A 27,813-nucleotide genomic window follows, 5' to 3' on the forward strand; every position below is an offset into this window, starting at 1 on the left:
TCCGGCCCTGAGACAGTATTTGCCGTTTTTTAGGTATAAATACGATCTCGGGGTCGGAAGCATGGCAGCATGTTCTGCCTCGTGATGGGTCTCGTTCTTGGTCTCCCATACCTAGAACATCCCCTTATTTATCTTCGCTCTTTATGATTATCCGCTTTACTTAGGGTACGGTCTACTCAGGTTTGTCATGCATGCATGTATTTACCTACGTAGGCTTCTTCTATCCAGACCCTAGTCCAGGTTCTTAGTATCGGCCTCTGACTAGCTTTGAGTGGTAGACTTGCCTTCGGGTTAGTCGTACCCATCCGGATTTTTTTTTCTCCTGCTATATTGTTTCTTTCTTTCATTTTATTTATTTATATAAATGTGTATTTTATTATTGTTAGGTTAGTTAGGCGTTTCTGGCTTAGCCCTAGGTCCTGGCTCTTTGAGCCTATACTACCGCTCATCAGTTCGGTTGCTTCCCTATAGCATCTCTCTGATCAGTTTGGTGCGGCCCATTGGGCTTATTTCCTCCGCTTTTCAGTTCAGTATGTTTCCCGATAGCATTTCCCTGATCAGTGGTTGTCCTAGGCTTAGTTGTCGTTTTGGTCTTACCGCCTCGTGGTCACTTCGTGATCACGGGCCAGCCAGACGCCGCCTGTCATTCTCATTCCCCCCCTCCCGCTCTTCCATAGAGTCGGGCGGGGGCGGGTCGGTGGTTTCTGCCCATGCTCGCTCCTCATACCCGAGCCTGCCTCCCTCTCTCCCCTCAGGCGGAGGGGCTAGGGAGTCGGGACAGACCCAGACTGGTCTCGACCTCTCCGGCTTCTCGGTCCGGCCGGTTGGTACGGAGTGGGGGGTACTGGCCTTGCCCACCTCCGCGCTACCTTGTCGCTCCGGGCTAGCTTGAGCCTGTATGTCTTCTCGCTCTTTCCCATCTTACTAGGGCTCCTTCTGATCGGAAGTCCTGGTATCAGCGGAAAAGTTGTTAGTCCACCCAGTAGGGTGGACCGGAGCATACAGGGGTCTCTACTAACCTTACCGTTTTGCTGAGTTACTACACTCCGCTACGCACTGGACTTAGTCCGGTTTGCTTGTGGTGTTAGTTTAAGTTATCTTTTTTAAGTTTATCTTAAGAAACCTTAAACCATCCCCCTCCCTTACAATATCTTACCGGATCTCTCCGGGATTATAGCCTATTCAGGCGATGCAGGGAGGGGTTATGCCCAAATTTTTTAAATTTTTCCGAGCTCCGGCATGCATCGGAGCTCTTCTGTCCTTTAGACTGTAAGTGATGTTTTTTAAGATACTCATGTGTCTCCCCACTTACAGGCCACCAACTGTGAGCATCGGGATGTTCCGCCACATTCAGGACCCTTGTGGACACGAAGTTGTGCCGGTCCCATGCTCCATGCGCGACTCCGCTCGGGACATCCAGGTCTGGTACCATGAAACGTGTACCATATGTTACGATCTGGTGAGCCAGCTTTTGGAAGGGGTAAGTTTTACAATCTCCAGTAGCTGCTCCGCTTCTTTTTTAGCGCTTAAGTTTTCATCATATTAACTTAAGGCAATTAATTTAAGTTATACTTTAAGTTTTAGTTTAAGTGATTCTTAAATCTAAACTACGCCTTCTCTTCCAGGCTCGGCGGTAAGAGATACCGCACTGGCTACCCTGCGGGCCTGGGTCGGCGGTTTTGGAAAAAACGCCGCCAAGGGACAGCCCTACATCCTAGAGAAGCGGTTGGCATTACTAATCTTCCCGGAGGCAAGGCGACAGGATCGTCGACCCGGTAGAAGCGGATCCGACTATCGCCTTCATCCAACAACAGCTGGCCACCTCATTAACTGATCAGGACCAGGATATCTCTACGGATGTCGCGACCCTAGATATTAATGTTGAACCTATGGTAGGTATAGACGACCTGTTGGTCGAGGTAGGTACGGTGGACACCCAAGGGTCACCCTTGGGCGTAACTGTTTCTTCTACTCCTGCAACCTCTCCATCCTTCCAAGGCTTTACGGGTGACGAAATATATTCTCCTCCTGGTGCTTCGGTTAGACTAAGGTCAAGTCTAAGGTGATGACTTTGACTAAGACGTCGTCGTCGTCTAAGAAGACGACTTCGGCTTCATCCTCCTCCCGTAAGTCTCCGGCTGGGAATCCCGGAGCATCCAGGTCTAAAGCTTCTAGCTCCGGCTCTAAGTCCTCGAGGAGGTAAATCCTCCAGGAGAGATCTCGCACTCCGGCAGAATCACCAGTTCCGCTACCTTTGGTTCCGATTCAGAGCCTCCCCTCCACCTCCGCAGCAGCTCCGGCTTTGGACTCCAATGCTGGCCTGTTGCAACAGGTGGGAGGTGACCATGGTTGGGTCCTTAAAGCGTAGCATGGAGCAAATGATCTCTAGTCTGTCGGACAGGATTACTTCCCAGGACTCCATTATAGCCGGGCTGAGAGAAGCTCCTCTAGCCTCTCCTCCACTGTCCAACACGAGTGGATCCCAACTTCCTCCGTATGACTCACTACCTCAGTTTCTCTATGAACAATCCGTGGAGAGTAGCGTCATACGCCCCTTCCAGGACGGTCTCATCTCTATACCGGAATTTGGGACTCGAAGAATAGAGGACTTCGAGTTCTTCCCGGAAGACCTCCAGCCTCCCGTTCATAGGCTACGCAAGGCTTACTCCGCCGTCGGCTATGGTGCGGGACGATAAGGTACCTAAGGAGACAGTCCTCTACTCACGAGACCAGGCTCAGAGAGAATGGCTCAGGTGTTTAGAGGGGACATGGAATTGTTCTAACACAAAGATACAACCATTTAAGAGTCCCTTTACCATTTTTACAATGGATGGAGAGGTACCCCGCTCCGTTCCTAACCAAGATCGCGAGGTCGACCATACCCAGCGGCCCAGAAGGGGGGAACCTATACCGCAGTTGAAGGAAGCGGATCCCACTTCTCCGTTGCTCCCCTCAGTTGGAGAATGTGGGAAGACTTGCCGAATACATTCTCAGCTGGCAAACTCAAACCGGACTGTGCTATGGAGCAGTTTGGTGAAAAGCTACCCAGGCTCCCAGATAGCCTTATTCAGGTGAGTTTGATGCAAAATCGCGTCTAGCCAGATCCATCAATTCTATGGCTATGTCTGAGGTAGCTACCATGGCTTTATGATCAGAACCGATTTTTTAAGCTCATGACCAAAGCCCTGACTCAAACGGTACAGTCAGATATGTTGAGTTTGCCACTGCTCGGACGAATTGTAGGAAGCATGTCCTACAAGAGGCAACCATTCGGCATGAACCGAATAGGTTACTCTCGTCTAGCATCTGGGAGCAGATCTCTTCCCAGAAGCTATGGTTAAGGAGGTCCAGTCAGAGGCTACCAGGTTAAACCAGAGCCTTAAGGATCGTTGGGGCCTTTGGGGTTTCGGCTAAGAGGAGGCAAGACCTGACTCCTAAAGGTAGGGGGGGACAAAAGAAAACCCAGGCGTTTTCCAACCTTACCAGAAGAAGCAACTACGCTTTTCCTCAACAAGTTCCAACAGTACCGTTAGTGCAGACAGCCAACCCTCCACTTCTAAAGGTCAATCACAGCCCAATTTATGTGATATCCCCTCAGCCTCAGCCCTCCACCTCTTACGCCATCTCGGGTAAGGGAGGTTAGAGGTAAGCGTTCCTTTCGTGGGAGAGGATCGGGAGGCCCCTTTAACAGGGGAAAGCACTTCAGAGGAGGCCGAGGCGGTTACCAGGAACCAATGAAGAACTTCAGGTAGGAGGGAGGCTGTTTCAACTTTCGCCACCGGTGGAACTTCAGCCAATGGGCTCAGAGCATAGTGTCAAAAGGTCTGGGTTGGAGCTGGTTGACGAACCCACCATCCATCCAGACCTTTCCGTCAACTTCCTTCCAAGGAATTGACAGAGTACGCAGACGATCTCCTTCAAAAAGGAGCTATAGCGAGAGTCAAGAGATTAAAATTTCAAGGTCGCTTGTTCAGCGTGCCAAAGAAAGGCTCACAAAAAAGAAGGGTAATCTTAGACTTGTCCCGCTTAAACTTAGCCATCCGCTGCGACAAGTTCAAGATGCTCGACGATCTCACAGGTGCGACGGATACTTCCCCGTGGGGCTGTCACCACCTCTATCGATCTTACAGACGCTTACTATCATATCCTATTGCAAGACACTTCCGTCCGTATCTGGGTTTCAAGATAGGAGACCAGACATTCTCCTTCAAAGTAGTTCCATTCGGACTCAACGTGGCACCCAGAGTGTTCACGAAGCTAGCGGAAGTGGTAGTGCAACAACTCAGATCGCAAGGGATCATGGTAGTAGCGTATCTCGACGATTGGTTGATCTGGGCCCCAACAGTCGAGGAATGCAACAGAGCTACTCTGAAAGTGATTCAGTTCCTGGAATATCTAGGCTTCAAAATAAAACATGACCAAATCAAGACTCACTCCAGAGTCAAACTTTCAGTGGCTGGGCATTCAATGGAATCTAGCATCCCACACTCTGTCGATTCCATCAACCAAAAGGAAAGAAATAGCAAAGTCAGTCAAGCAATTTCTAAGTCACAAACTAGCGTCAAGGTAGAGCCCAGGAAAGGATCCTGGGTTCTCTCCAGTTTGCATCAGTGACAAACGTCTTAATGAAAGCCAAACTGAAAGACCTAACCAGAATCTGGCGCTCGCGAGCAAACGTCAGGTCCAAGGACAAACTATCCTCAGTGCCTCTGATTCTAAAGAATCGACTTCGGCCATGGGCGAGAGTCAAGAATTTATCAATGTCAGTACCCTTCAGTTCCCTCCACCAGGGGTCACCATCCACACAGACGCGTCCTTAAGCGGCTGGGAGGGTATTGCCCATGTTCAAAAAGGTTCAAGGGACTTGGTCACCTCAGTTTGCCGTCAGTTCCATATAAACGTACTGGAGGCAATGGCAGTGTTCTTGACTCTAAAAAGGTTTACGCCCACCCAAGTTACTCCCACATAAAGCTAGTCCCTGGACAGCGCAGTGGTAGTACATTGTATAAACAGAGGAGGCTCCAAGTCACGTCATCTAAATCACGTCATGATAGCCATCTTCTCCCTGGCAGACAAGTTCAGTTGGCATCTTTCCTCCACTCACATAGCTGGAATAAGAAACGTCATAGCAGACGCCCTATCCCGATCAGTACCCCTAGAGTCTGAATGGTCACTGGAACAACAGTTCGTTCCAATGGATCCTTCAAAGAGTCCCCCCAGGCTTACAGGTGGACCTCTTCGCATCACAAGCGAACCACAAACTACCGTGTTATGTAGCCCCCAACCTGGACCCTCTGGCCTATGCCAACGGACGCCCTGGCTCTAGACTGGAACAACTGGGGCGGGGGAGAGATTTACGTCTTCCCTCCAGTGAATCTCCTCATGAAAGTATTGAACAAACTCAGGACATTCAAGGGTCAAGTGGCTCTAGTAGCCCCAGACTGGCCGAAGAGCAACTGGTATCCTCTAATTTTGGAGCTGGGCCTTCGTCCTCTTCAGATCCCCAGTCCCAAGCTCTCCCAGTCAGTGCAAATGAAGACTGTGTTCGCTTCCTCAGGGATTCTCAAAACCCACTTTATGGATTTCATGAAGTTTGCGGCAAAAAGAGATGCGAATATTGACCCTCAGAATATTCTATTCTTAGAATCCGATAAAAGGGATTCGACTTTGAGGCAGTATGATGCTGCTGTCAAAAAGTTAGCAACCTTCCTGAGAGATTCGGATATTAGAATCATGACAGTTAATTCAGCTATATCCTTTTTCAGATCCTTATTTGAAAAAGGTTTAGCAGCTAGCACGATTACGACAAACCAAGTCAGCTTTGAAAAAGATATTTCAATTTGGATTTAACATAGATTGACGGATTCCTACTTCTCGTCTATTCCTAAGGCATGTGCTAGGCTTAGGCCTTCTGTTAGGCCTACGTCAGTTTCATGGTTCTTAAACGATGTCCTAAAAACTGGCTTCCGAAACCGATAATGACACATGCTCGTTTATAATGCTCTTAAGAAAACCCTATTCTTATTAAGCTTAGCTTCAGGAGCAAGAATTTCAGAACTGTCGGCTCTATCCAGAGACCCGGATCATATTCAGTTCCTTCCCACAGGAGAAGTCCTACTTTCTCCGGAACGTAGCTTTTTAGCAAAGAATGAAGATCCTTTGATGAGGTGGGAACCTTGGAAGGTACTACCCCTTCCACAAGATGTATCTCTTTGCCCAGTTTACAACCTTACGAGCCTTTCTGTCTAGGACCTCCTCATCTTCGTCGGGTCCCCTCTTTAGGAGGGAAAAAGGTGGAACTTTATCCATTAAAGGCATCAGGCAACAAATCCTGTACTTTATTAAGCAAGCCAATCCTGACTCCTTTCCCGAAAGCACATGATGTCAGGGCAGTAGCCACCTCAATTAATATATTTCCAACTATATGAACTTCGATGAGTTGAAAAAGTATACTGGATGGAAATCGCCGACAGTGTTCAAACGTCACTACTTAAGTCCTTGGAAGCTCTGAAATTCCCAGCAGTAGCAGCGGGTAACATAGTTTCCCCTGACTCTAGCTAGTTTGTAGTAGAAGATTCAGTCCTCCTTTCTACCTGCCTCACCCAAAAGTTCGTTCTATTCCTACCTGGTTCATTTGCATTCACCTTGTGTCTTAGCTGCTTTTGTGATAGTGTAGTGGGTGCCCCTTATTGTCTGGTTAGGGACACTCACAAATGATTATAAACATTGATCTCATGGATGTTTCCCCTTATTTTTATGCTAGGGGATACATCATATTATAATGATTACGGGTTTTGTATATTTAGTCATATACATTCTTTTATATATTATTATTGTTGATTGTTTTTATTAATTGCTATTATACTTTTTGATACATGCTGTTACACAGATAACATTGATACATTTAAATAATTTTACCTGTACATATGTAATTACCTTATGTTAACAAACATGATTAGATTTATGGGTAATTTAAGCATATTTCTATTTTTTTATACCCCTGTGTATATGTATCTTTTAGCAATTATAGTCTATTCATATATATTTTATCTTTTATTTGAGACCTATTCTGATTTATTTTATTTTTATTCTCATTTTATTACTTTTTGTTTACAATCTTGTGCTATTTCTCTGGTACGATTTCGCGCAGCGACACGAGCTGAGCCCAGAAAATGGGATTTTGACGTAAGGAAAAATCTATTTCTGGGCGATTGGCTCGTGTCGCCAGCGAAATCCCACCCTACCCATCCCTTCGCAACCCAAGATTGTCTGCTAACTTCAGGATGGCCACCAGAGGCGCAGCAGTCGGCAGCATGGGATGGAGTAGTAGTAGTACGAGCTGCTCACTCTGTGGGTCGGCTCCCCTCTTGGAGGGATTTTGTAGTGGGAGATTTCTATTGGCATTTGGCTCGTGGTAGTGGTCTCACTCGCCTAGTGTTCATACCGACACCCTCCTGGAGGGTGAGCGAGTCAGTTATACTGACCTTCTTTCTTTATTTTATTTATTCTCTGGTATGTGTTTAGTACATTTACCCTAGAAATAATAGATTAAAGGATATTTTCGCTGGCGACAACGAGCCAATCGCCCAGAAATAGATTTTTCCTTACGTCAAAATCCCTTTTTTATGCTGGAACTGTGACCTCTCTTTTCTTTAGGAAGAAAAATTGGAACCTGACATTTGTGTATTGCTTGGTTATTTTTTTTTTATTGTATCACAGCATTGCAATATTACACCATTGTAATAAGTATTGAGTGAAGTTGACTGGGATATATGTACAAGTTAAGGAGAAATAGTCTTAATGCTTATTATAAGAATTCCAATTTCTGTTTTCTGTGAAGACTGCCTTGTAAATTAATGGAACTATATATACTTGCCAACTACTCATTTCGGATAGGAAAAAATTGAATATAAATATCTTCCCTTGACAGGTATTCTAGAATGCTGCTGCTCGAGGCTTCATCACTTCCAGTGAATGTACTAAGCTTTGCGAAGAGATTCAACCTGTGAGTTATTCATGCTTTCATGAAAGCAGTTCTGTGCTGTTGATTAATTGCTTTATTCCTGACACTAACATCAGAATAGATACAACATTTTAACTCTGCTTTATTATTTGTTAGGCTTAGATCTTAACAAAACTCAGGTTCTGCGAATATTAAGTTGAGCACCTTATTTTGCACTGGAATTCTAAAACTTAACTACAAGTAATTATACCCATTATTTCATTCATTTTAATTTATGAGGAATATTTGTAACCCTCAAGAGGATATTAACTTTCTGGATACAAGTGCATGTCTTTTTTGAATAGTGCCATAAATTGCTGCCAAAAATTTACGTTATGAGTTAATTGTATTTTTGCACATTGTTAAGGACACCTTACTATGACACAGAAATGATCTTCGTGATTTTGTAAAGTGCACTTCTGTGTAGAGGTAAGTAATAGATATAAACATGTTATCAGTTCAGTATGGTATGAACACTGTATGATAAAGTTGAGCATATTTATTACAATGAATAAATAAAACATCATAAGCACTGATCTGGTCCACTGGTTATCATTTCATGATATTGGCTTAAAGAAATTTAATTGAGTTTAGCCTAATGCTTATGCAACTGTAGTTTGTAACTAGAGTGATTTGCTTACAGAAAAAGTGTGGTACATTAATTTCATACATCAATAATTATGGTAATAAGTGTAGATTTTAGACAAAAATCCCTATGAATTTTTCAATTTTGAAGAATTAAGTAATGCTGTTTGATTCTTTGTTCAATCATTTTTTTACTTTAAAATTCTCATTTGATTTCATTCCTTTCTATTGGGGTAAATACGTACAGACATTTGCATCAGTTCTTTGTAAACTGTTGCTCACCCACAGTAGATTTAGCAGTTCCTCTGGAATTCATTGTTTAAAATTTCAAGTTGAGCAAAGCTTTTGAATTATTGAATTATCATTGCATAGATGATTTACAACATTTTGCTGATAAATTTGAAGTCATTATCAAGGTGTTAAAGTGCATTGCATGACCCAAAACTTTAGATGTACCGTTTTATATGTTGCATGTTATTTGAATAAATCAAATATATTGACATGATATGAATGTTACATAGCTTGGATGAGATTTTTTCTGGCACAGTCATAACAACCTGATTTGTTTGACTTCTAAAATTATCATGTATGGGTTGTATATATGTATTTTAGGAGTCTAGGGTTTGTTTCATGAGCAGAGCCAATTTCTTTGCATGTAGTCCTTCTGTATTGAGACAATTTGCTTTAATAATTGGAGATGCTTTTATCAAAATATAGGATGAGAAGCATGTCATACTTAGAGTAATTTAGAGATTTAGAAGCTGAAGTCAAAACTCTCAAACAGTACTCTTCATGCAATTTTTAAGATGCATTATTGTCTAACGTTCTATTGATTATAAAGATTTTGAAAACAGTATAGATTCCTTTTTTACAATGTCAGTTAGTTCATTCAACTTGAAATGGTAAATAGAGACTATTTGTATTTTTGCATTGATAGTAAGTGGAAAAATCCATGCGATTGTATTTGCTATACATGATGAATACAGGATAACATTCATTAATACGCTATATATATATATAGTATATATATATATATATATATATATATATATATATCGGGTTTTTTCTGTATAATGTATCTATAAATTTATTCATGGATAAAGGGAAAACCTTTGTACAGCAATATTCTATATCTTCATGTTATTTACTGTTATAATATATGACATAAATATTATAATAATAATATTAAATCATACAGCACTTACTGGTGATGAATGTTCATTAAAGATGATGATGATGTTATAGCTATGCAGCCTGATGAATGACGATGTAGATAGACTGTACAGGAACGTGGAGGAGTTGCATATTCTCTGAGGGCACCTCTTCACCTTCTTCAGGAGGTGCTTCGTTAGGGATTTCAGGAGACACCACCTTGTTGAGGCAATTGTACATTTGCACAAACAGGGCATGATAGGGCTTCACTATTTCATTAACGGTATTGATGAAATTTGTGGCCCTTTCTTCATTCTTATCCCGCGACTTTGCCATTTTCTGTATCTGCCTGACTTTTCTGATCAATTTGTACAGACCACAAAGTTCTTTAAAATCCCGGTCAGTTGGTGGGATAGTAGTAAAGAAGCAGCGAGAACTTCTCCAAGAATGACCTCCCCAAGTATTTTGCCCTGCTCACATTCATTCTCAGTGCAAGCAACTTCGCTTTCAGTCACGCGGAAGTGGACTACTGCTTCTCCATGACTTCTGCCCTCTCTTAACATGTCTGTTTTCTCCTCAGTTCTTAATAACTGTAAGGGCCTCTGACACTTAGGCTCTTTGCCAGAGGCAGCCAGTCCCCGGTTATCGGCAAGGGTTCCGTTCCCGAGGGGGTGCCTATAAGCGAAAACCGCTATTGACCGAAACTTAGCGATTTATGGTGCCTCTGATAGGTATGTTATGGCGCCATAAGGCGCCTTATGGCCCCAGGAGGCACCTTATGGCGCCAATAACCAGAACTCAGTCCGTTATGGCGTCATACATCACCAATTTTGTGGCACTAGATGAGCCCCATAAAACCGGATTGTTCATAAATACCCCTTGTGTCTGAAACTAACAATGGGGGATGTAAAGAGAATTTAGCCATAGAATGCAGAGAATGTTATCAATTGAGGCTTTATAGGATCCCATTTAGGTCTGGGTATACCTTCTTTTCTTGAACTAGGAGCAAGCATTTAGTAAAGTTTGATGTATAAATGCTTGTACAGTGGTCTTATTTTTACCAGGGATATTTTATTGCATGCCCACAGGTTCTGGTCCAATTGTTAATCACTTATTAGTATAAATAGTTGATTTCCTAATCTAACCCCATTTCCTCTGATATACAATGTCGGCATCCTGATTTTTCTCTCAACATAATCTTCCCATGTAAATATTTACTCAGATATTTGTAAATTGATATGGTTGGATTGAACGGATGATAGTCTTGAAGATATGTGTTTTATCACAAACCCATCAGGTTAAAGAGTAAAATGTGGCCACCTTCTTACCCTACACATTTGTAAGTCTTAAGGAAGCAATGCTGTAAAGAAAGTGGATTAAGCAGTTCTGCTGCATCCCTTGGAGGTCATATTTAGATGACCTGATATTAACAGTAGAATGTGAGTGAGAGGTTGTGTTGCTTATTACAAACTGAGTGAGATACACATGCTGATTGATGGATTCCATTCCAAATGACAAAAAGTCCCCTTCTGTCATGGGAAACAACTATATGTGCATGCTACAGAAGAATGGTGATCACCCCTCCCTTCTGCAGAGATTGCCCCCATGCTAATTACCATTATGGAAGCCAATATTAGAAAAAGCAAGAGCCCATGCTTCCAGCTAGGTGGTGTCATAAATAAAATGAGCTCCAGGACAAAGAATACTCTCAAAGTGGGACCTTTGGCAATGTTGATGTCAGTGTAAGTGTTAGACACTACAAGTAAAAGTAGATACAAACATCAGAACAAACAAAGAAATGTTTGCAACCCATCAGGGAAGGAGGGAATACATTATCTAATTAATCCTCCAAAGGTTCAATGAAGCTCTGCTCAATCCTTTTTAACATGCAAATTTTCCCTCTTGTTTGGAGGAAGGGAAAGTTCCTCCTCATATCCTTCAGAATATAGCTCGATTTCAGTTACCCCTGTTTTATGTAATTTTTTTGAGGGGTTGCTCTCAAAGCATCTTTGTAGATTTGTTGAAGATAATAACCTGCTCCAGCATTGCAATTTGGATTTTATAAAGTCCTTGGTACTTGTGATGCACTCTTGTCAATACTACTGTATCTGCCGACTTGCAGAGTGCTATTAATGAGGGTGCAGAGGCATGCATAGAAGGTTTAGATTTTAGTGCTGCATCTGACCCTGTGACTCATAAAACTGTTATCTACTGACTAATATTATTGGGATTCCTTGGAACTTTATTAATTTTCAATGACTTTTTAATAGGCAGAACTCAAAGGACCTGTGTTGATGGAAAGTAAAATAGCTCTACTGATGTCATTCCTGGTGTTCTTGGACCTTTGCTATATATGATCTATACTAGTGACATCTTTCATCTTTCATCGAGCTGTAGATCCTTCTCTATGATTTAGGTCTGTGGTTGCAGAATCCTTGAATAGAGATTTAGCAGAACAGGATGTCTGCTTCCTGCTTACTTATACATGGATCAGTTTTCAATACCAGTGACTTTTGTAAGACTTCTTTTATAACTTTTGAGAAGTAAATATGTAATTTTAGCAGCTGTACCCGTCCTTCAGCTGTGTTATCGAACTTGCATTCATTCTAAATAACTTGGATGTACATTTTCAGAGTCAATGCTACTGCATCACTGACCGGCTCGGTCAGGCTCCGCCGGCTGACGGCAAGCGCATGTCGCGACTGGTTGCTTGGGAAAGATTTTCATCATGAGGGCCCCCTTAAATGGCCCTTGATAAAACTTAACCTATAGTTAAACTTTGATTTTGATTTTAATTGCATTTGTAGTCATGGTACCAAATTTGAATGCAGTAGGCCCATCTTTGACCTTTTGGGCCATAATTCCCAAAGGGGGTGGGCCTGTGCCCCCCTACTATCAAAGTCTGAGTAGGTTGGCTACCACCCCCTTCTCCCTTGGTCAGTAAGTCAAAAGGGTGTAGGCCTCCTGCCCTTAATATTTTGGGGAACCCTCTCGGGCCCCCATTCCCAGGGGGTTTACCCCCCTTACTACTGAGGGTGCCTTGTGGCTCCCATATCTTGGGGAGCCTGTTTGTACCCATAGAAACACTTCTACGTAGATGTCAGCTCCGAAAGTTGTAAAAAATGAGGGGGTATAAAAAACGGGTTATGACCCCCCTCAGAAATGGGCCTCGAATATTGGATTTTGACTAAAAACTTCCTTGGTGGCAGGGGAGTTTACCTATACATTTGTTATTTGAACTTTCAAGATAGGCAGATCGGAGTTTTTAGAGGGGTTGGTTAACTATTCATGTAAATCAAGACCTTACTATAGTAAATAATTTTTTTATCATAAATGCATTTGCACATAATCACTAAAATACTAACATGATGTAACAAACCTAGCATTCTGTTTGGAGGTATGTATGTGTCCCGTCGATCTAAACTATCCCTGTATTTTAGATATGCACTATACACTAGTATACACAAGTACTATCCTAAAATACTCGTATGTACCTGTACAGTAAATATAATTTCAAAGTCATTTTACAACGCAGGAAAGTATCAATATACGTGAAATGTATGCCCAGTGCATTAAAGTATGAGCAAAGCAATTTGCAAAGTTACATGGGCCAAAGAAAACGTGTGTGGCTGAAGGATGGGGATATTTAAGAGTAACTGTTGTAGGCCTGAACTTAATTTTGCAATGTGACTTTGAAATGATGATAGGGTGTCGTGGGATGATAGTTTGAGGTATATATTTTTGTTTGAACTGTCAACATTGGCAATAAACTCTTGAAATCGGCAGTTACAAGTGTCTTAGGGGTGTATATAGCCTACCTAACTGTAACAGTAGTAGGAGAGTACAATAATGTAAGGTTACTTTAAACTATAAAATTAAGCAGTGAAATCAAACCAAAACTTTGATTCAAACAAGCAGGGAAATGTTAAAATAGCAGTTATAAGCATGTTAGTTTAAGAGGTGTAAGTTATAAGCCAATTGTAAGCCATTTTTAGAGAGATTTGTGCATTTTCTGCAGATTTTGCATTTCTGCTGTGAGGTTTTGGAAACCTATTTCCACATAAAAATTGGGGAGGACTGTGTGTGTATATATATATACTATCTATATATATATATATATATATATATATATATATATTATATATATATCTATATATGTATGTATATATATATATATCTAAAATATCTATATATATATATATATATTATATATATAGATATAGATATATATATATATATATATATATATATAATATATATATATATATATATAGATATATATATATAGATATAGGATATATATATATACACACTACATACATACATATTGTATGTACATTTAACCAGCCTGAGAAGAGCCGTTGTTAGGTTCAAGAGGTCTGGATAAAACTAATCCTTTATCATAATAATAATAATAATAATAATAATAATAATAATAATAATACTACATACATACATACATACATACATACATACATAATTATATATGTGTGTGTGTGTGTGTGTGCGTATGCCTATGTATATCTTCTTCTTCCCAGCTTTTAAACCCATTTTTATATGGGGTTGCCGTTGTGAATGAGTCGTCTCCATCGATTTCTGTCCTGTGCATCGTTCTCGGTAATACCTTTCCATTACATATCTTCCCCTACACAATTACGCCATCTCTTTCTTGGTCTTCCCTCCTTCCTTCTACTTCGCACTCCCATTTCCATCGTACATCTTCCAACATGATGTTCCTCTCGTCGTAACAGGTGTCCATACCATCGAAGCCTTCCCTCCTGTATTTTTTGATATTTCAACTACCTTTGTCGATCCTCTCATATACTCATTTCTAATCCTATTTTCCCTTGTCACTCCCGACATCCATCTCAACATTCTCATTTCTGCTACATCCATCTTTCTGTTTTCCCCATACTTGCTGTTTCTGTTCCATATAACATTGCTGGTCTGACCTCCGTCCTATGAAACTTTCCCTTCAATTTCAGAGGAACCTTCTTGTCACAGAGGACCCCTGATGCAGACCTCCAGTTATTCCATCCTGCCTGAATTTAATGTCACCTCTTTGTCCATGCTTCCACTAACCTCTAATATGGACCCCAAGTACTTGAACTTCGGTACTCTCTTTATTTCTTCCCCACTCAATCTTATGCTATTTCCACCATCCTCAGTAATACTAGAACACATATCTTCGGTATTTGATCTGCTTATTCTCATTCCTCTCGCCTAAAGTGCTGCTCCCCACCTCTCCAACCTCCCCTCCAACTCCTCTCTGAACACAACACTGTCATCTGCATGCACCGTGGCACCGCTTCTTTAACATCCTTGGTCATTACATCCATCACGATGTTGAAGATGAATGGGCTAAGTGCCGACCCCTGGTGTAATTCAACTCCTATTTCAAATCCAGCTGTCTCTCCAACACTGCTTCTCACTCTAGTATACACATTCCTGTACGACTCCTGAATAATTCTGACATACTTTTCCAGCACCATCTTCCCCCTCAAACATCTCCATATTTCTTGCCTTGACACTCTGTCATCTTTTCAATGTCTATGAATACCTAATGCAGGTCTCGTTGTTTTTCTTTGAATTTCTCCATCATCTGCCTTTTGCAAAATATTCCATCCATTGTGCCGCTTCCCTTCATAAATCCTAACTGTTCCTTCCCTATTCTTACTTCCTCTCTCAGTCTGCCATCTATTATCCTTTCCAAAATCTTCAACATGTGAGACCTTAGTTTGATACCTCCATAATTACTACATTCCTGGACATCCCCTTTACCTTTAAATATAGGTATCAATCTGCTTTCCCGCCATTCTTCTGGTATCTTTTGTTGTTCAAATATTTTTTACCATCAGATCATACAAGATGTCTACCCCTTCCTCTCCTAAGGCTTTCCAAACTTTGACTGGGATTAAGTCAGGTCCTGTTGCCTTCCCATTCCTCATTCTTTTTAAGGCTCGTATCACTTCATCCCTAGAGATCCCCATTACCATTCCCATGTTCCCATGTTTACTTGTCCATCCTCTCTTACAAGTCCTTCAATTTCCTCATTTAGCAGTTGCTCAAAATACTCTTTCCATCTTTTCAGATGTCTTCTTCCTTTTTTATGAGTGTTCCATTCCTATCTTTCATTTGCTTAATATGGGTGATGTCCTTCGTTCTTTTATTTCATACTTCTGACAGTTTAAGCATCTTTCTCAACCTTTCCTTGGTTTCTAGTTCATTAAAAACCTCTTCATATACCCTTGCCTTAGCTTGGGCTACCACCTTTTTTACTTCTTTGTTTCTTTCTCTTAATCTTTCTCTGTCCTCCTCCAGCTGTGACTCTTCAAATCTCTTCTTTGCCTCCCTTTTACCCTTCACCACATCCCACACCTCCTCCCCCCACCACCAGCTCTCCTTTTCCTCCCATACTATTCCAGATGTTTCCCCTAGTATCTCCTTTCCATGTCTTCTAATCACTGATGTATTATGCCTCCACCATTTTCCCACATCTTCAATTCCCAGATCAACCTCTCCCAGCACTCTTCTCCTAAACTCTCTCTTATTATCATTATCCCTCCCTAACCATTTTCTTTACCCCATTTGTTTTCGGTTTCTTTTCTCTTTTCATCTTGAAATCCATACAAAGGAGCCTATGTTACGGGGCCATGTGGTCACCTGGGATAACTTTACAATTCCTAACTTCCACCAGTCTTGATCTATTGTACAGGAGGTAATCAATTTGTGTGCATCTACCGCCACCCCTGTATGTTATCAAGTGAACGTGTTCACTATTGCCATATCAAAAGACATGGCAAAGTCTACTATACTCTCTCCTTCTGGGTTTTTCTCTCCGATCCCATGTCCTCCATGCACACGTTCAATTACATCCTTTTCATTTCCGACATGTCCATTAAAGTCTGCCCCCACTACAATCCTCCCCTGCTCTTCCAGTTCTTGCGTTACCTCATTCATTTATGTTCCAAAAACTGCACTTTTCTTCCTCTGTACAGCTCACTTGTGAAGCATAAGCGCTAATGATGTTCATTGTTTCCCCTCCATAACATATCTTCACTCTCATAATGCAGTCATTCTTTCTACTCACTTCCGTCCCTGCATTCTTCATTTCCCCCGTTAGCACTACACCAACGCCATTCCTACCCTGCTCATTTGCTCCACTATAGATTAGCTTGTAGCCATCCCCCAGTTCTTTAGCTTTATTACCCTTCCATCGAGTTTCCTGCACACACAAAATGTCCACTCTTTATCCTCATCAACTCTGCCAACTCTCTTCCTCTTCCTGTCATAGACCCATATTGAGCTGGCCTATTCTGATCACATTTAGATTTCCCTTCTTTAGCTGCACCCGCTCATGATGCAGTAACCCTCGCCTTGTCACATAGTTAGGGGGATGTGTCTGTGCGTTGTTTACGGAGTACGCCCTAGCACTATTCTCATCAATATCATGACTCGTTTCATTGGTTTTGCCGTGGGTTTTTACGGTCGGATGCCCTTCTTGACACCAACCCTCCCTATTTATCCGGGCTTGGGACCAGCACCCATTGAGGCTGGCTTGCCCCCCCAGGTGTGTATGCCTCTATATATATATATGTGTGAGTGTATATATATATATATATATATATATATATATATATATATATATATATATGTATGTATATACACACACACGCAGTGGTACCTTGACCTGCTAGGTAGCTCAATTTGCTGGCACATCAAATCAATTTTCCCTGTTGAAATTACTTAAAATGCCCTTAATCCATTCCAACCCTCAAAATGCCACCCCATACTTTTGTTTCATGTTATTAAATAAGGAAAATACATTTGTAAATAAAAAAATATTGTATAAAAAACATAACAGCAAGAGAATGTAAAGATAATAATAAGGTTTTATACAGTGTACAGGTTGTTTCAAGTTATGGATAATTCATCACGATAATCTGATTTTACAAGAGACCAAATATAATAGCATAACTTTTATCCCATCTGAGAAAACTGTTCGAGTTGCTAATGACTATTATCGCGCATTGGCAAGGATAAAACTCCTGTAAACTTGCCCCGTAGACTTATGCCATCCAACTCAACCGTAAATAAAATTGAGAGAAAATAATTCTAATCACAACTACTAGGCTTGAAGGAACTCATTTTACTGTTGTTTGCACGCCGCTAAAAGATAAATGATGTACAGCTCGTATTACGATGAAATAAAGTGAAAATAGCAAATGGAATCAGGTAATTTTTTTACTCAATAAACATGCTGCTTACGCAGTCTGTTAATGAAAAAAATAATTTTGTTCACAAGTCATATTTCAACTTGAAAATCACAAGTCATATTTCGACTTAAAAACACATCGTATAATGAAAAATGACCTTGTCTCATTTAAGTCAAGTATCTAGATATTAGTTTATGCTACTTAGAACCAAGAAAATTCACCCAGAATTGAGTTAGATATGGTGAAATAAACTCATATAAGTACATATACACTGGCAGTTCCGCCAATAGCCGAAAATTGTTGTTAACGGGAACATCACAGTAATTAGGGTAATAAATGGCATTAACAAAGCTGTATGTACAGAGGTGTGTGTATGTATAATGTATATATATATATATTTATAAGTATATATGTATATATGTATGTATGTATGTATGTATGTATGTATGTGGTGTATATATATATATATATAATCTATATATATATATATATATTATAAGTATATATATATATATGTATGTATGTATGTATATATATATATATAATATATATATAGTTTATATATATGGTGTATGTATGTATGTATATACATACATATAATATATATATATATATACTATATATATATATATATATATATATATATATATATATATATCACCAGAACAAAGTTACAGCCACAAAGGAAACAGTCAAACAATGACAAAATAAGTACTTTCATCTTATTACCAAGACATTGTCACTGCAAATATATATACACACACACACACACACACACACACACACATAGATATATATATATATATATATATATATATATATATATATATATACATATATATTATATTTGTGTGTATATGTACGTATGTACTGTGTATATCTTGAGTAAGCACATGGATGTTGCACCTATCAATGCAATGGACAGTTTAAATGCCTTATGTTTACATATTTACTGCACGATGGTACTGTTGGAGTAACGGTCCTTAAGCAATAATAAAGAAGATCATTCATTCCCGCCAATACTCTTCTTTGCGAAGGTTTCCCTGGCAGTCAGTTGTTCACCAACCAAACATGAAGGCCTACTTGAACCCTTCTTTAACATTTTTAAAGATGTATTTGCCTGGTATTTTCTTAGGTCATTTTGTTGAAACTGATTAAATTTTAGATGGTTTGTGAAAGTATCTTGACCTGTGGTCTCTCTGTGTATCTTGACTTCTTTTTCCTTTGGCCTTAAAGAATTGCTAGGTCAGTTCCCTCAGCCAGAATTTCCCAGTGCTCTTGAATTATTGGTGGCCGATATTAAGTTCTTTATACAGTTTACATGTTTGAAGAAATGCAGTAGATGTGTTATGACTATTTTTCTTCTGTGGATACTTGTAACTTCAATGTACTTTCACCTGTGGCCATTCTTGTGTTTGCTTTCTCTGCCGAGCAACCTTTTGAGAAAAGGATGGGAGATGGCAAATTTACATAGTTTGTGTTGTCTTCTAAGTAGAAAACATAAAGCCCTAATCTATTAAATAAGCATCCCTAATTGCTTTTGGTGCATCATATTCTGAACACTCATGAGCCTCTTCTTCATGTTCATTGTAATTCACTTGGTATAAGATACACATTTTTCCTTTCCATATTCCAGAATATGATAGTAGGCTGCAACTTTTTTTAGCTACAAGTTCTGCACTGTTTTAATATTCAAACATGAATATGCATTCCTTATGATTTTGATCACTTAGTACTTATATATATATATAAAAGGGATTTTGACGTAAGGAAAAATCTATTTCTGGGCGATTGGCTCGTGTCGCCAGCGAAATATCCTTTAATCTATTATTTCTAGGGTAAATGTACTAACACATACCAGAGAATAAATAAAATAAAGAAAAAGGTCAGTATAACTGACTCGCTCACCCTCCAAGAGGGTGTCGGTATGAACACTAGGCGAGTGAGACCACTACCACGAGCCAAATACCAATAGAAATCTCCCACAACAAAAACCCTCCATGAGGAGAGCCGACCCCACAGAGTGAGCAGCTCGTACTACTACTACTCCATCCCATGCTGCCTGACTGCTGCGCCTCTGGTGGCCATCCGAAGTTAGCAGACAATCTTGGGCGAAGGGATGGGTAGGGTGGGATTTCGCTGGCGACACGAGCCAATCGCCCAGAAATAGATTTTTCCTTACGTCAAAATCCCTTTCTGGGCTCAGCTCGTGTCGCTGCGCGAAATCGTACCAGAGAAATAGCACAAGATTGTAAACAAAAGTAATAAAATAAATCAGAATAGGTCTCAAATAAAAATAAAGTAAATATAAAAAGAATATAATTGCTAAAAGATACAAATACACAGTGATACAAATAGGAATATGCTTAAATTACCCTTAATTCTAAACATGTTTCTTATCATAAGGTAATTTACATATGTACAGAGGTAAATTGGCTTACATGTAACAAAATGGTATCTGTGTAAAGGCATGTATCAAAAATATAATAGCAATTAAAATAATCAAATGAACAAATTAAACACAACATAATATATAAGGAATGCATATGACTTAATATACAAAACCCGTAAACCATTATAAATGAGATGTATCCCCTAGCATAAAAACTAAGGGGTAACATCCATGAGATCAAAATTCATAATCATCTGTGAGTGTCCCTAGCAAAAAATAAGGGGCACCCACTACATCATCATAAAAGCAGCTAAGACACCAGGTGAATGTAAATGAACACGGTAGGAATAGACGAACTGTTTGGGTGAAGCAGGTAGAAAGGAGGACTGAATCTTCTACTACAAATTAACTAGAATCAGGGAAACTATGTTTCCCGCTGCTACTGCTGAAAATTTCAGAGCTTCCAAGGACTTAAGGTAATGGCGTTTGAACACTGTCGGCGATTTCCATCCGGTATACTTTTTCAACTCATCGAAGTTCATGTGTTGGAAATAATTAATTGAGGTGGCTACTGCCCTGACATCATGTGCTTTCGGGAAAGAGTCAGGATTGGCTTGCTTAATAAAGTACAGGATTTGTTGCCTGATGCCTTTAATGGATAAAGTTCCACCTTTTTCCCTCTTAAGAGGGGACCGATGAGGATGAGGAGGTCCTGGACAGAAAGGCTCGTAAGGTTGTAACTGGGTAAAGAGATACATCTTGTGGAAGGGGTAGTACCTTCCAAGGTTCCCACCTCATCAAAGGATCTTCATTCTTTGCTAAAAAGCTACGTTCCGGAGAAAGTAGTACTTCCCCTGTGGGAAGGAATTGAATATGATCCGGATCTCTGGATAAAGCCGACAGTTCTGAAATTCTTGCTCCTGAAGCTAAGCTTAATAAAAACAGGGTTTTCCTTAAGAGCATTACAAACGAGCATGTGTCATTATCGGTTTCTGAAGCCAGTTTTAGAACATCGTTTAAGAACCATGAAACTGACGTAGGCCTTACAGAAGGTCTAAGTCTAGCACATGCCTTAGGAATAGGACGAGAAGTAGGAATCCGTCAAGTCTATGTTGAACCCAAATTGAAATATCTTTTTCAAGGCTGACTTGTTTGTCGTAATCGTGCTAGCTGCTAAACCTTTTTCAATAGGATCTGAAAAGGATATAGCTGAATTAACTGTCATGATTCTAATATCAGATTCTCTCAGGAAGATTGCTAACTTTTTGACAGCAGCATCATACTGTCTCAAAGTTGAATCCCTTTTATCGGATTCCAAGAAGAGAATATTCTGAGGGTCAATATTCGCATCTCTTTTTTGCCGCAAACTTCATGAAATCCATAAAGTTAGGGTTTTGAGAATCCCTGAGGAAGCGAACACAGTCTTCGTTTGTACTGACTGGGAGAGCCTGGGATTGGGGATCCGAAGAGGACGAAGGCCCAGCTCCAGAATTAGGGGATACCAATTGCTCTTCGGCCAGTCTGGGGCTACTAGAGCCACTTGACCCTTGAACGTCCTGAGTTTGTTTAAAACTTTCATAAGAAGATTCACTGGGGGAAAGACATAAATCTTCTTCCAGTTGTTCCAGTCTAGAGCCAGGGCGTCCGTGGCATAGGCCAGAGGGTCCAGGTTGGGGGCTACATAACAGGGAAGTTTGTGATTCGCTTGAGATGCGAAGAGATCCACCTGTAGCCCTGGGACTCTTTGAAGGATCCATTGGAACGAACTGTTGTCCAGTGACCATTCCGACTCTAGGGGCACGATCGGGATAACGCGTCTGCTATGACGTTTCTCACCTCCAGCTATGTGAGTGGAGGAGAGATCCAACTGAACTTGTCTGCCAGGGAGAAGATGGCTACCATCACATGATTTAGATGACGTGACTTGGAGCCTCCTCTGTTTATACAATGTACTACCACTGCGCTGTCCAGAACTAGCTTTATGTGGGAGTACTTTTTGGTGGGCGCAACCTTTTTAGAGTCAAGAACACTGCCATTGCCTCCAGTAACGTTTATATGGAACTGACTGAACTGAGGTGACCAAGTTCCTTGAAACCTTTTTGGACCTGGGAATACCCTCCCCAAACCGCTTAAGGACGCGTCTGTGTGGATGGTAATCCCTGGTGGAGGGACTGAAGGGGTACTGACACTGACAAATTCTTGACTTTCGCCCACGGCCGAAGTCGATTCTTTAGAATCAGAGGGACTGAGGATAGTTTGTCCCTGGACCTGACATTTGCTCGTGACGCCAGATTCTGGTTAGGTCTTTCAGTTTTGGCTTTCATTAAGACGTTTCGTCACTGATGCAAACTGGAGAGAACCCCAGGATCCTCTCCTGACTCTCCTTGATGCCAGTTTTGTGACTTAGAAATTGCTTGACTGACTTCGCTATTTCCTTTTCCTTTTGGTTGATGGAATCGACAGAGTATGGGAGGATAGATTCCATTGAATGCCCAGCCACTGAAAGTCTGACTCTGGAGTGAGTCTTGACTTGGTCCTGTTTATCTTGAAGCCTAGATATTCCAGGAACTGAATCACTTTCAGTGTAGCTCTGTTGCATTCCTCGACTGTTGAAGCCCAGATCAACCAATCGTCGAGATACGCTACTACCATAATCCCTTGTGATCTGAGTTGTTGCACTACCACTTCCGCTAGTTTTCGTGAACACCCTGGGTGCCACGTTGATCCGAAGGAACTACTTGAAGGAGAATGCCTGGTCTCCTATCTTGAAAACCCAGATATGGACGGAAGTGTCTTGCAATAGGGATATGATTTAGTAGGCGTCTGTAAGATCGATAGAGGTGTGACGGCCCCACGGGGAAGTAAGGTCCGCACCTGTGAGATCGTGAGCATCTTGAACTTGTCGCAGCGGATGGCTAAGTTTTAAGCGGGACAAGTCTAAGATTACCCTTCTTTTTTTGTGAGCCTTTCTTTGGCACGCTGAACAAGCGACCTTGAAATTTTAATCTCTTGCTCTCGCTATAGCTCCTTTCTGAAGGAGGTCCTCTGCGTACTCTGTCAATTCCTTGGAAGGAAGTTGACGGAAAGGTCTGGATGGAGGTGGGTTCGTCAACCAGCTCCACCCAGGCCTTTTGACACTATGCTCTGAGCCCATTTCGCTGAAGTTCCACCGGTGGCGAAAGTGAAACAGCCTCCCTCCTACCTGAAGTTCTTCATTGGTTCTGTAACCGCCTCGGCCTCCTCTGAAGTGCTTTCCCCCTGTTAAGGGCCTCCCGATCCTCTCCCACGAAAGGAACGCTTACCTCTGCCTCCCTTACCCGAGCGGGTCATACTTCTGTGAAGCTTGACTCTCGAAGGCTTGATTGTAAGCTGGAGAGATGGCGTAAGAGGTGGAGGGCTGAGGCTGAGGGGATATACATAAATTGGCTGTGATTGAGCCTTAGAGGAGGAGGTGGTCTGTTTGCACTAAGGGCACCGCTGGAACTTGCTGAGGAAAGCGTGGCTGCTTTTTCTGGTAAGGATGGAAACGCCTAGGTTTCCTCTGTCCCTTACCTTTAGGTGTTAGGTCTTGTCTCCTCTTAGCCGTAAGGCCCCAACGGTCCTTAAGGCTCTGGTTCAGCCTCGTAGCCTCTGACTGGACTTCCTTCACCATAGCTTCTGGGAAGAGATCTGCTCCCCAGATGTTAGACGAGAGTAACCTATTCGGCTCATGTCGAATGGTTTGCCTCTTGTAGGACATGCTTCCTACAATTCGTTCTAGCAGTGGCAAACTCAAACATATCCGACTGTACCGTTTGAGTCAGGGCTTTGGTCATGAGCTTAAAAGCGGTTCTGAGCCATAAGCTATGGTTGCTACCTCGGACATAGCCATAGAGTTAATTGATCTGGCTAATCGCGATTTCGCGTCAAATTCAGCCTGAATAAGGCTATCTGGGAGCCTGGTAGCTTTTCACCAAACTGCTCCATAGCACAGTCCGGTTTGAGTTTGCCAGCTGAGAAGGTGTTTGGCAAGTCCTCCCACAATTCTCCGGCTGAGGGGAGCAACGGAGATGTGGGATCTGCTTCCTTCAATTGAGGCAGTGGGTTCCCCCTTCTGGGCCGCTGGGATGGTAGACCTCGCGATCTTTGTCAGGAACGGGAGCGGGGTACTCTCATCCATTGTGAAAATGGTAAAGGGACTCTTGAAAGGTTGTATCCTGGTATTAGAACAATCCATGTCCTCTAAACATCTGAGCCATTCTCTCTGAGCCTGGTCTCGTGAATAGAGGACTGTCTCCTTTGGTACCCTATCATCCCGAACCATGGCTGAAGCTGTAAGCCTTGCGTAGCCTATGAACGGAGGCTGGAGGTCTTCCGGGAAGAACTCGAAGTCCTCTATCCTTCGAGTTCCGAATTCCGGTATGGAAATGAGGGACCCGTCTTGGAAGGGGGCGTATGCCGCTTACTCTCCATGGATTGTTCATCGAGAACGGAGGTAGCGAGTCATACGGAGGAAGCTGAGTTCCACTCGTATTGGGAAGTGGAGGAGAGGCTAGAGGGGCTTCTCTCGTCCGGCTATAATGGAGTCCTGGGAAGTAATCCTATCCGACGACGAGAGATCATTTGTTCCATGCTACTCTTTAGGGACCCAACCAGGTCGCCCACCTGTTGCAACAGGCCAGCATTGGAGTCCAAGGCCGGAGCTGCTGCGGAGGTGGAGGGTGGCTCTGAATCGGAACCAAGGGTAGCGGAAACTGGTGACTCTGCCGGGTGCGAGATCTTCTCTCTGGAGGATTTACTCCTCGAGGACTTAGAGCCGGAGCTAAGAAGCTTTAGACCTGTCTGCTCCGGGATTCCCAGCCGGAGACTTACGTGAGGATGATGATGCCGAAGTCGACTTCTTAGACGACGACGACGTCTTAGTCAAGGATTTCACTGCTTGACCCTTGACCTTAGGTCTAACCGAAGCGTCAGGAGGAGTATATAATTCATCACCTGTAAAGCCTTGGAAGGATGGAGAGGTTGCAGGAGTAGAAGAAACGTACACCCAAGGGTGACCCTTGGGTGTCCACCTTACCTACCTCGACCAATAGGTCGTCTACACCTACCATAGGTTCCACATTATATCTAAGTCGCGACGTCCGTGGAGATATCCTGGTCTTGGTCAGTTAATGAGGCAGCCAGCTGTTGTGGATGAAGGCGATAGTAGGGGCCGCCTCTACTGGGTCGACGATCCTGTCGCCTTGCCTCCGGGGAAGATTAACAAGCGCCAACCGCTTCTCCAAGATGTAGGGCATACCCTTGGTGGCGTTCTTCCCAAAACCGCCGACCCAGGCCCGCAGGGTTGCCAGTGCGGTATCCTTCACTGCCGGCGCCTGGAAGAGAGGCGTAGATTAGATTTAAGAATCACTTAAAACTAAAACTTAAAATATAACTTAAACTTAGATGCCTTAAGTTAAAGTGAATGATGAAAACTTAAGCACTAAAACAGAAGCGGAGCAGCTACCGGAGATGGAATACTCACCCCTTCTAAAAGCTGGCTCACCAGATCGTAACATATGGTACACGTCTCATGGTACCAGAACCTGGATGTCCCCGTGCAGAGTCGCGCATGGAGCATGGGACCGGCAAACTTCGTGTCCACATGGGTCCTGAAGTGTGGCGGCGCATCCCGGATGCTCACAGTTCGTGGCCTGTAAGTGGGAAGACACATGAGTATCTTAAAGAATAACACTTACAGGCTAAAGGACAGAAGAACTCCGTTGCATGCCGGAGCTCGGAAAAATTTTTGGGCATAACCACCCCCCCCCCCGCCTCGCCTGAATAGGCTATAAGATCCCGGAGTATCCGGTAAGACAAGAAGGGAGGGGGGGGGGGAAGGTTTAAGGTACTTAAGATAAAACTTATAGTTAATCTAATAACACTTAAACCTAAAACTCAAACGTACCGGACCAAGTCCAGTGCGTAGCGGAGTGTAGTAACTCAGCAATACGGTAAGGTTAGCAGGGACCCACTGTATGTTCCGGTCCACTCTACTGGGTGGACTAACATCTTCCCGTTGGATGCCAGGACTCCGATCAGGAAAGGAGTCCTAGTAAGGTCGGGGAGAGCGAGGAGACATACAGGCTCGAGCGAACCGGTAGCGACAAGGAAGCAACGGATGGGGGGAAAGGCCAGTACCCCCCACCACATTACCACCGGCCGGACCGAGAAGCCGAGAGGTCGCGTCCCGTCTGGGTCTGTCCCGTCTCCCTGGCCCCTCCGCCTGGGGGGAGAGAGGGAAGCATGCTCGGGTATGTGGAACGAGCGTGGGCAGACCGACCCACCCTCCCCCGACTCTATGGAAGAGCGGGAGGAGGGGGGAAGGGGACTGGGCAGGCGTCTGGCTGTCTCGTGATCGCGTAGTGACCACGAGACGGTAAAGACTAAAATAAAGACACTAAGCCTAGGACCAACCAACTGATCAGAGAGATGCTATCGGGAAGCAACTGAACTGAAAAGCGGTAGCATGGAGACCCACTGGGCCAAAACGACTGATCAGAGAGATGCTATAGGGAAGCAACCGAACTGATGAGCGGTAGTATAGGCTCAATGAGCCAGGACCTAGGCTAAGCCAGACGCCTAACTAACCTAACCATAACAAAATACATGGTATAAATAAAATAAAAAAATAAAAGAAAGAAAACAAATATAGTAGGAGAAAAAATCCAGGAGTGTACGACTACCCGAAGGAAAGTCTACCACTCAAAGCTAGTCAGAGGCCGATACTAAGAGCCGGGACTAGGGTCTGGAAAGAAGAAGCCATACATAAGGTAAAAGACATGCATGCATGACAAACCTGAGTAGACAGTACCCTAAGTAAACGCGGATAATTAATATAAGCGTACATAGATAAGGGGATGTTTCTAGGTATGGGAGGACCGAGAACGAACCCACCACGCGGCAGAACCATGCTGCCATGCTTCCGACCCCGAGTTCGTATTTATACCTAAAAAACGGCAAATACTGACTGAGGCCGGAAAAAACCAACTAACCATAAATACTGAGTACTTAACTTAGCTGCTGCAATAGCTGCACGCTCCATTATAGATAAATCCAACGAAAGGGCACAAAAAACACAGAGAGAAAAATATCACGTGTGACTCGTGTGCGCTAACTGAAAAGGATGGCCACCAGAGGCGCAGCAGTCGGCAGCATGGGATGGAGTAGTAGTAGTACGAGCTGCTCACTCTGTGGGTCGCTCTCCTCATGGAGGGTTTTTGTTGTGGGAGATTTCTATTGGTATTTGGCTCGTGGTAGTGGTCTCACTCGCCTAGTGTTCATACCGACACCCTCTTGGAGGGTGAGCGAGTCAGTTATACTGACCTTTTTCTTTATTTTATTTATTTATTCTCTGGTATGTGTTAGTACATTTACCCTAGAAATAATAGATTAAAGGATATTTCGCGCAGCGGACACGGAGCTGAGCCAGAAATATTATACATATA

The 27,813-nt window shown here is 42.5% G+C and overlaps 1 protein-coding gene across 1 annotated transcript in view; it reads left to right on the top strand.

Annotated features, from left to right (window-relative positions):
* LOC135227030 (protein timeless-like) overlaps positions 1–27,813 on the top strand; it is a 269,166-nt gene that overhangs the window by 122,282 nt on the left and 119,071 nt on the right. The window contains 1 exon segment of the mRNA XM_064266817.1: positions 7,931–8,005. Within this exon segment, the coding sequence (XP_064122887.1) occupies positions 7,931–8,005 (75 nt within the window).

The sequence above is a fragment of the Macrobrachium nipponense genome, chromosome 15, assembly GCF_015104395.2.
Source record: "Macrobrachium nipponense isolate FS-2020 chromosome 15, ASM1510439v2, whole genome shotgun sequence".
Classification (NCBI taxonomy): domain Eukaryota; kingdom Metazoa; phylum Arthropoda; class Malacostraca; order Decapoda; family Palaemonidae; genus Macrobrachium; species Macrobrachium nipponense.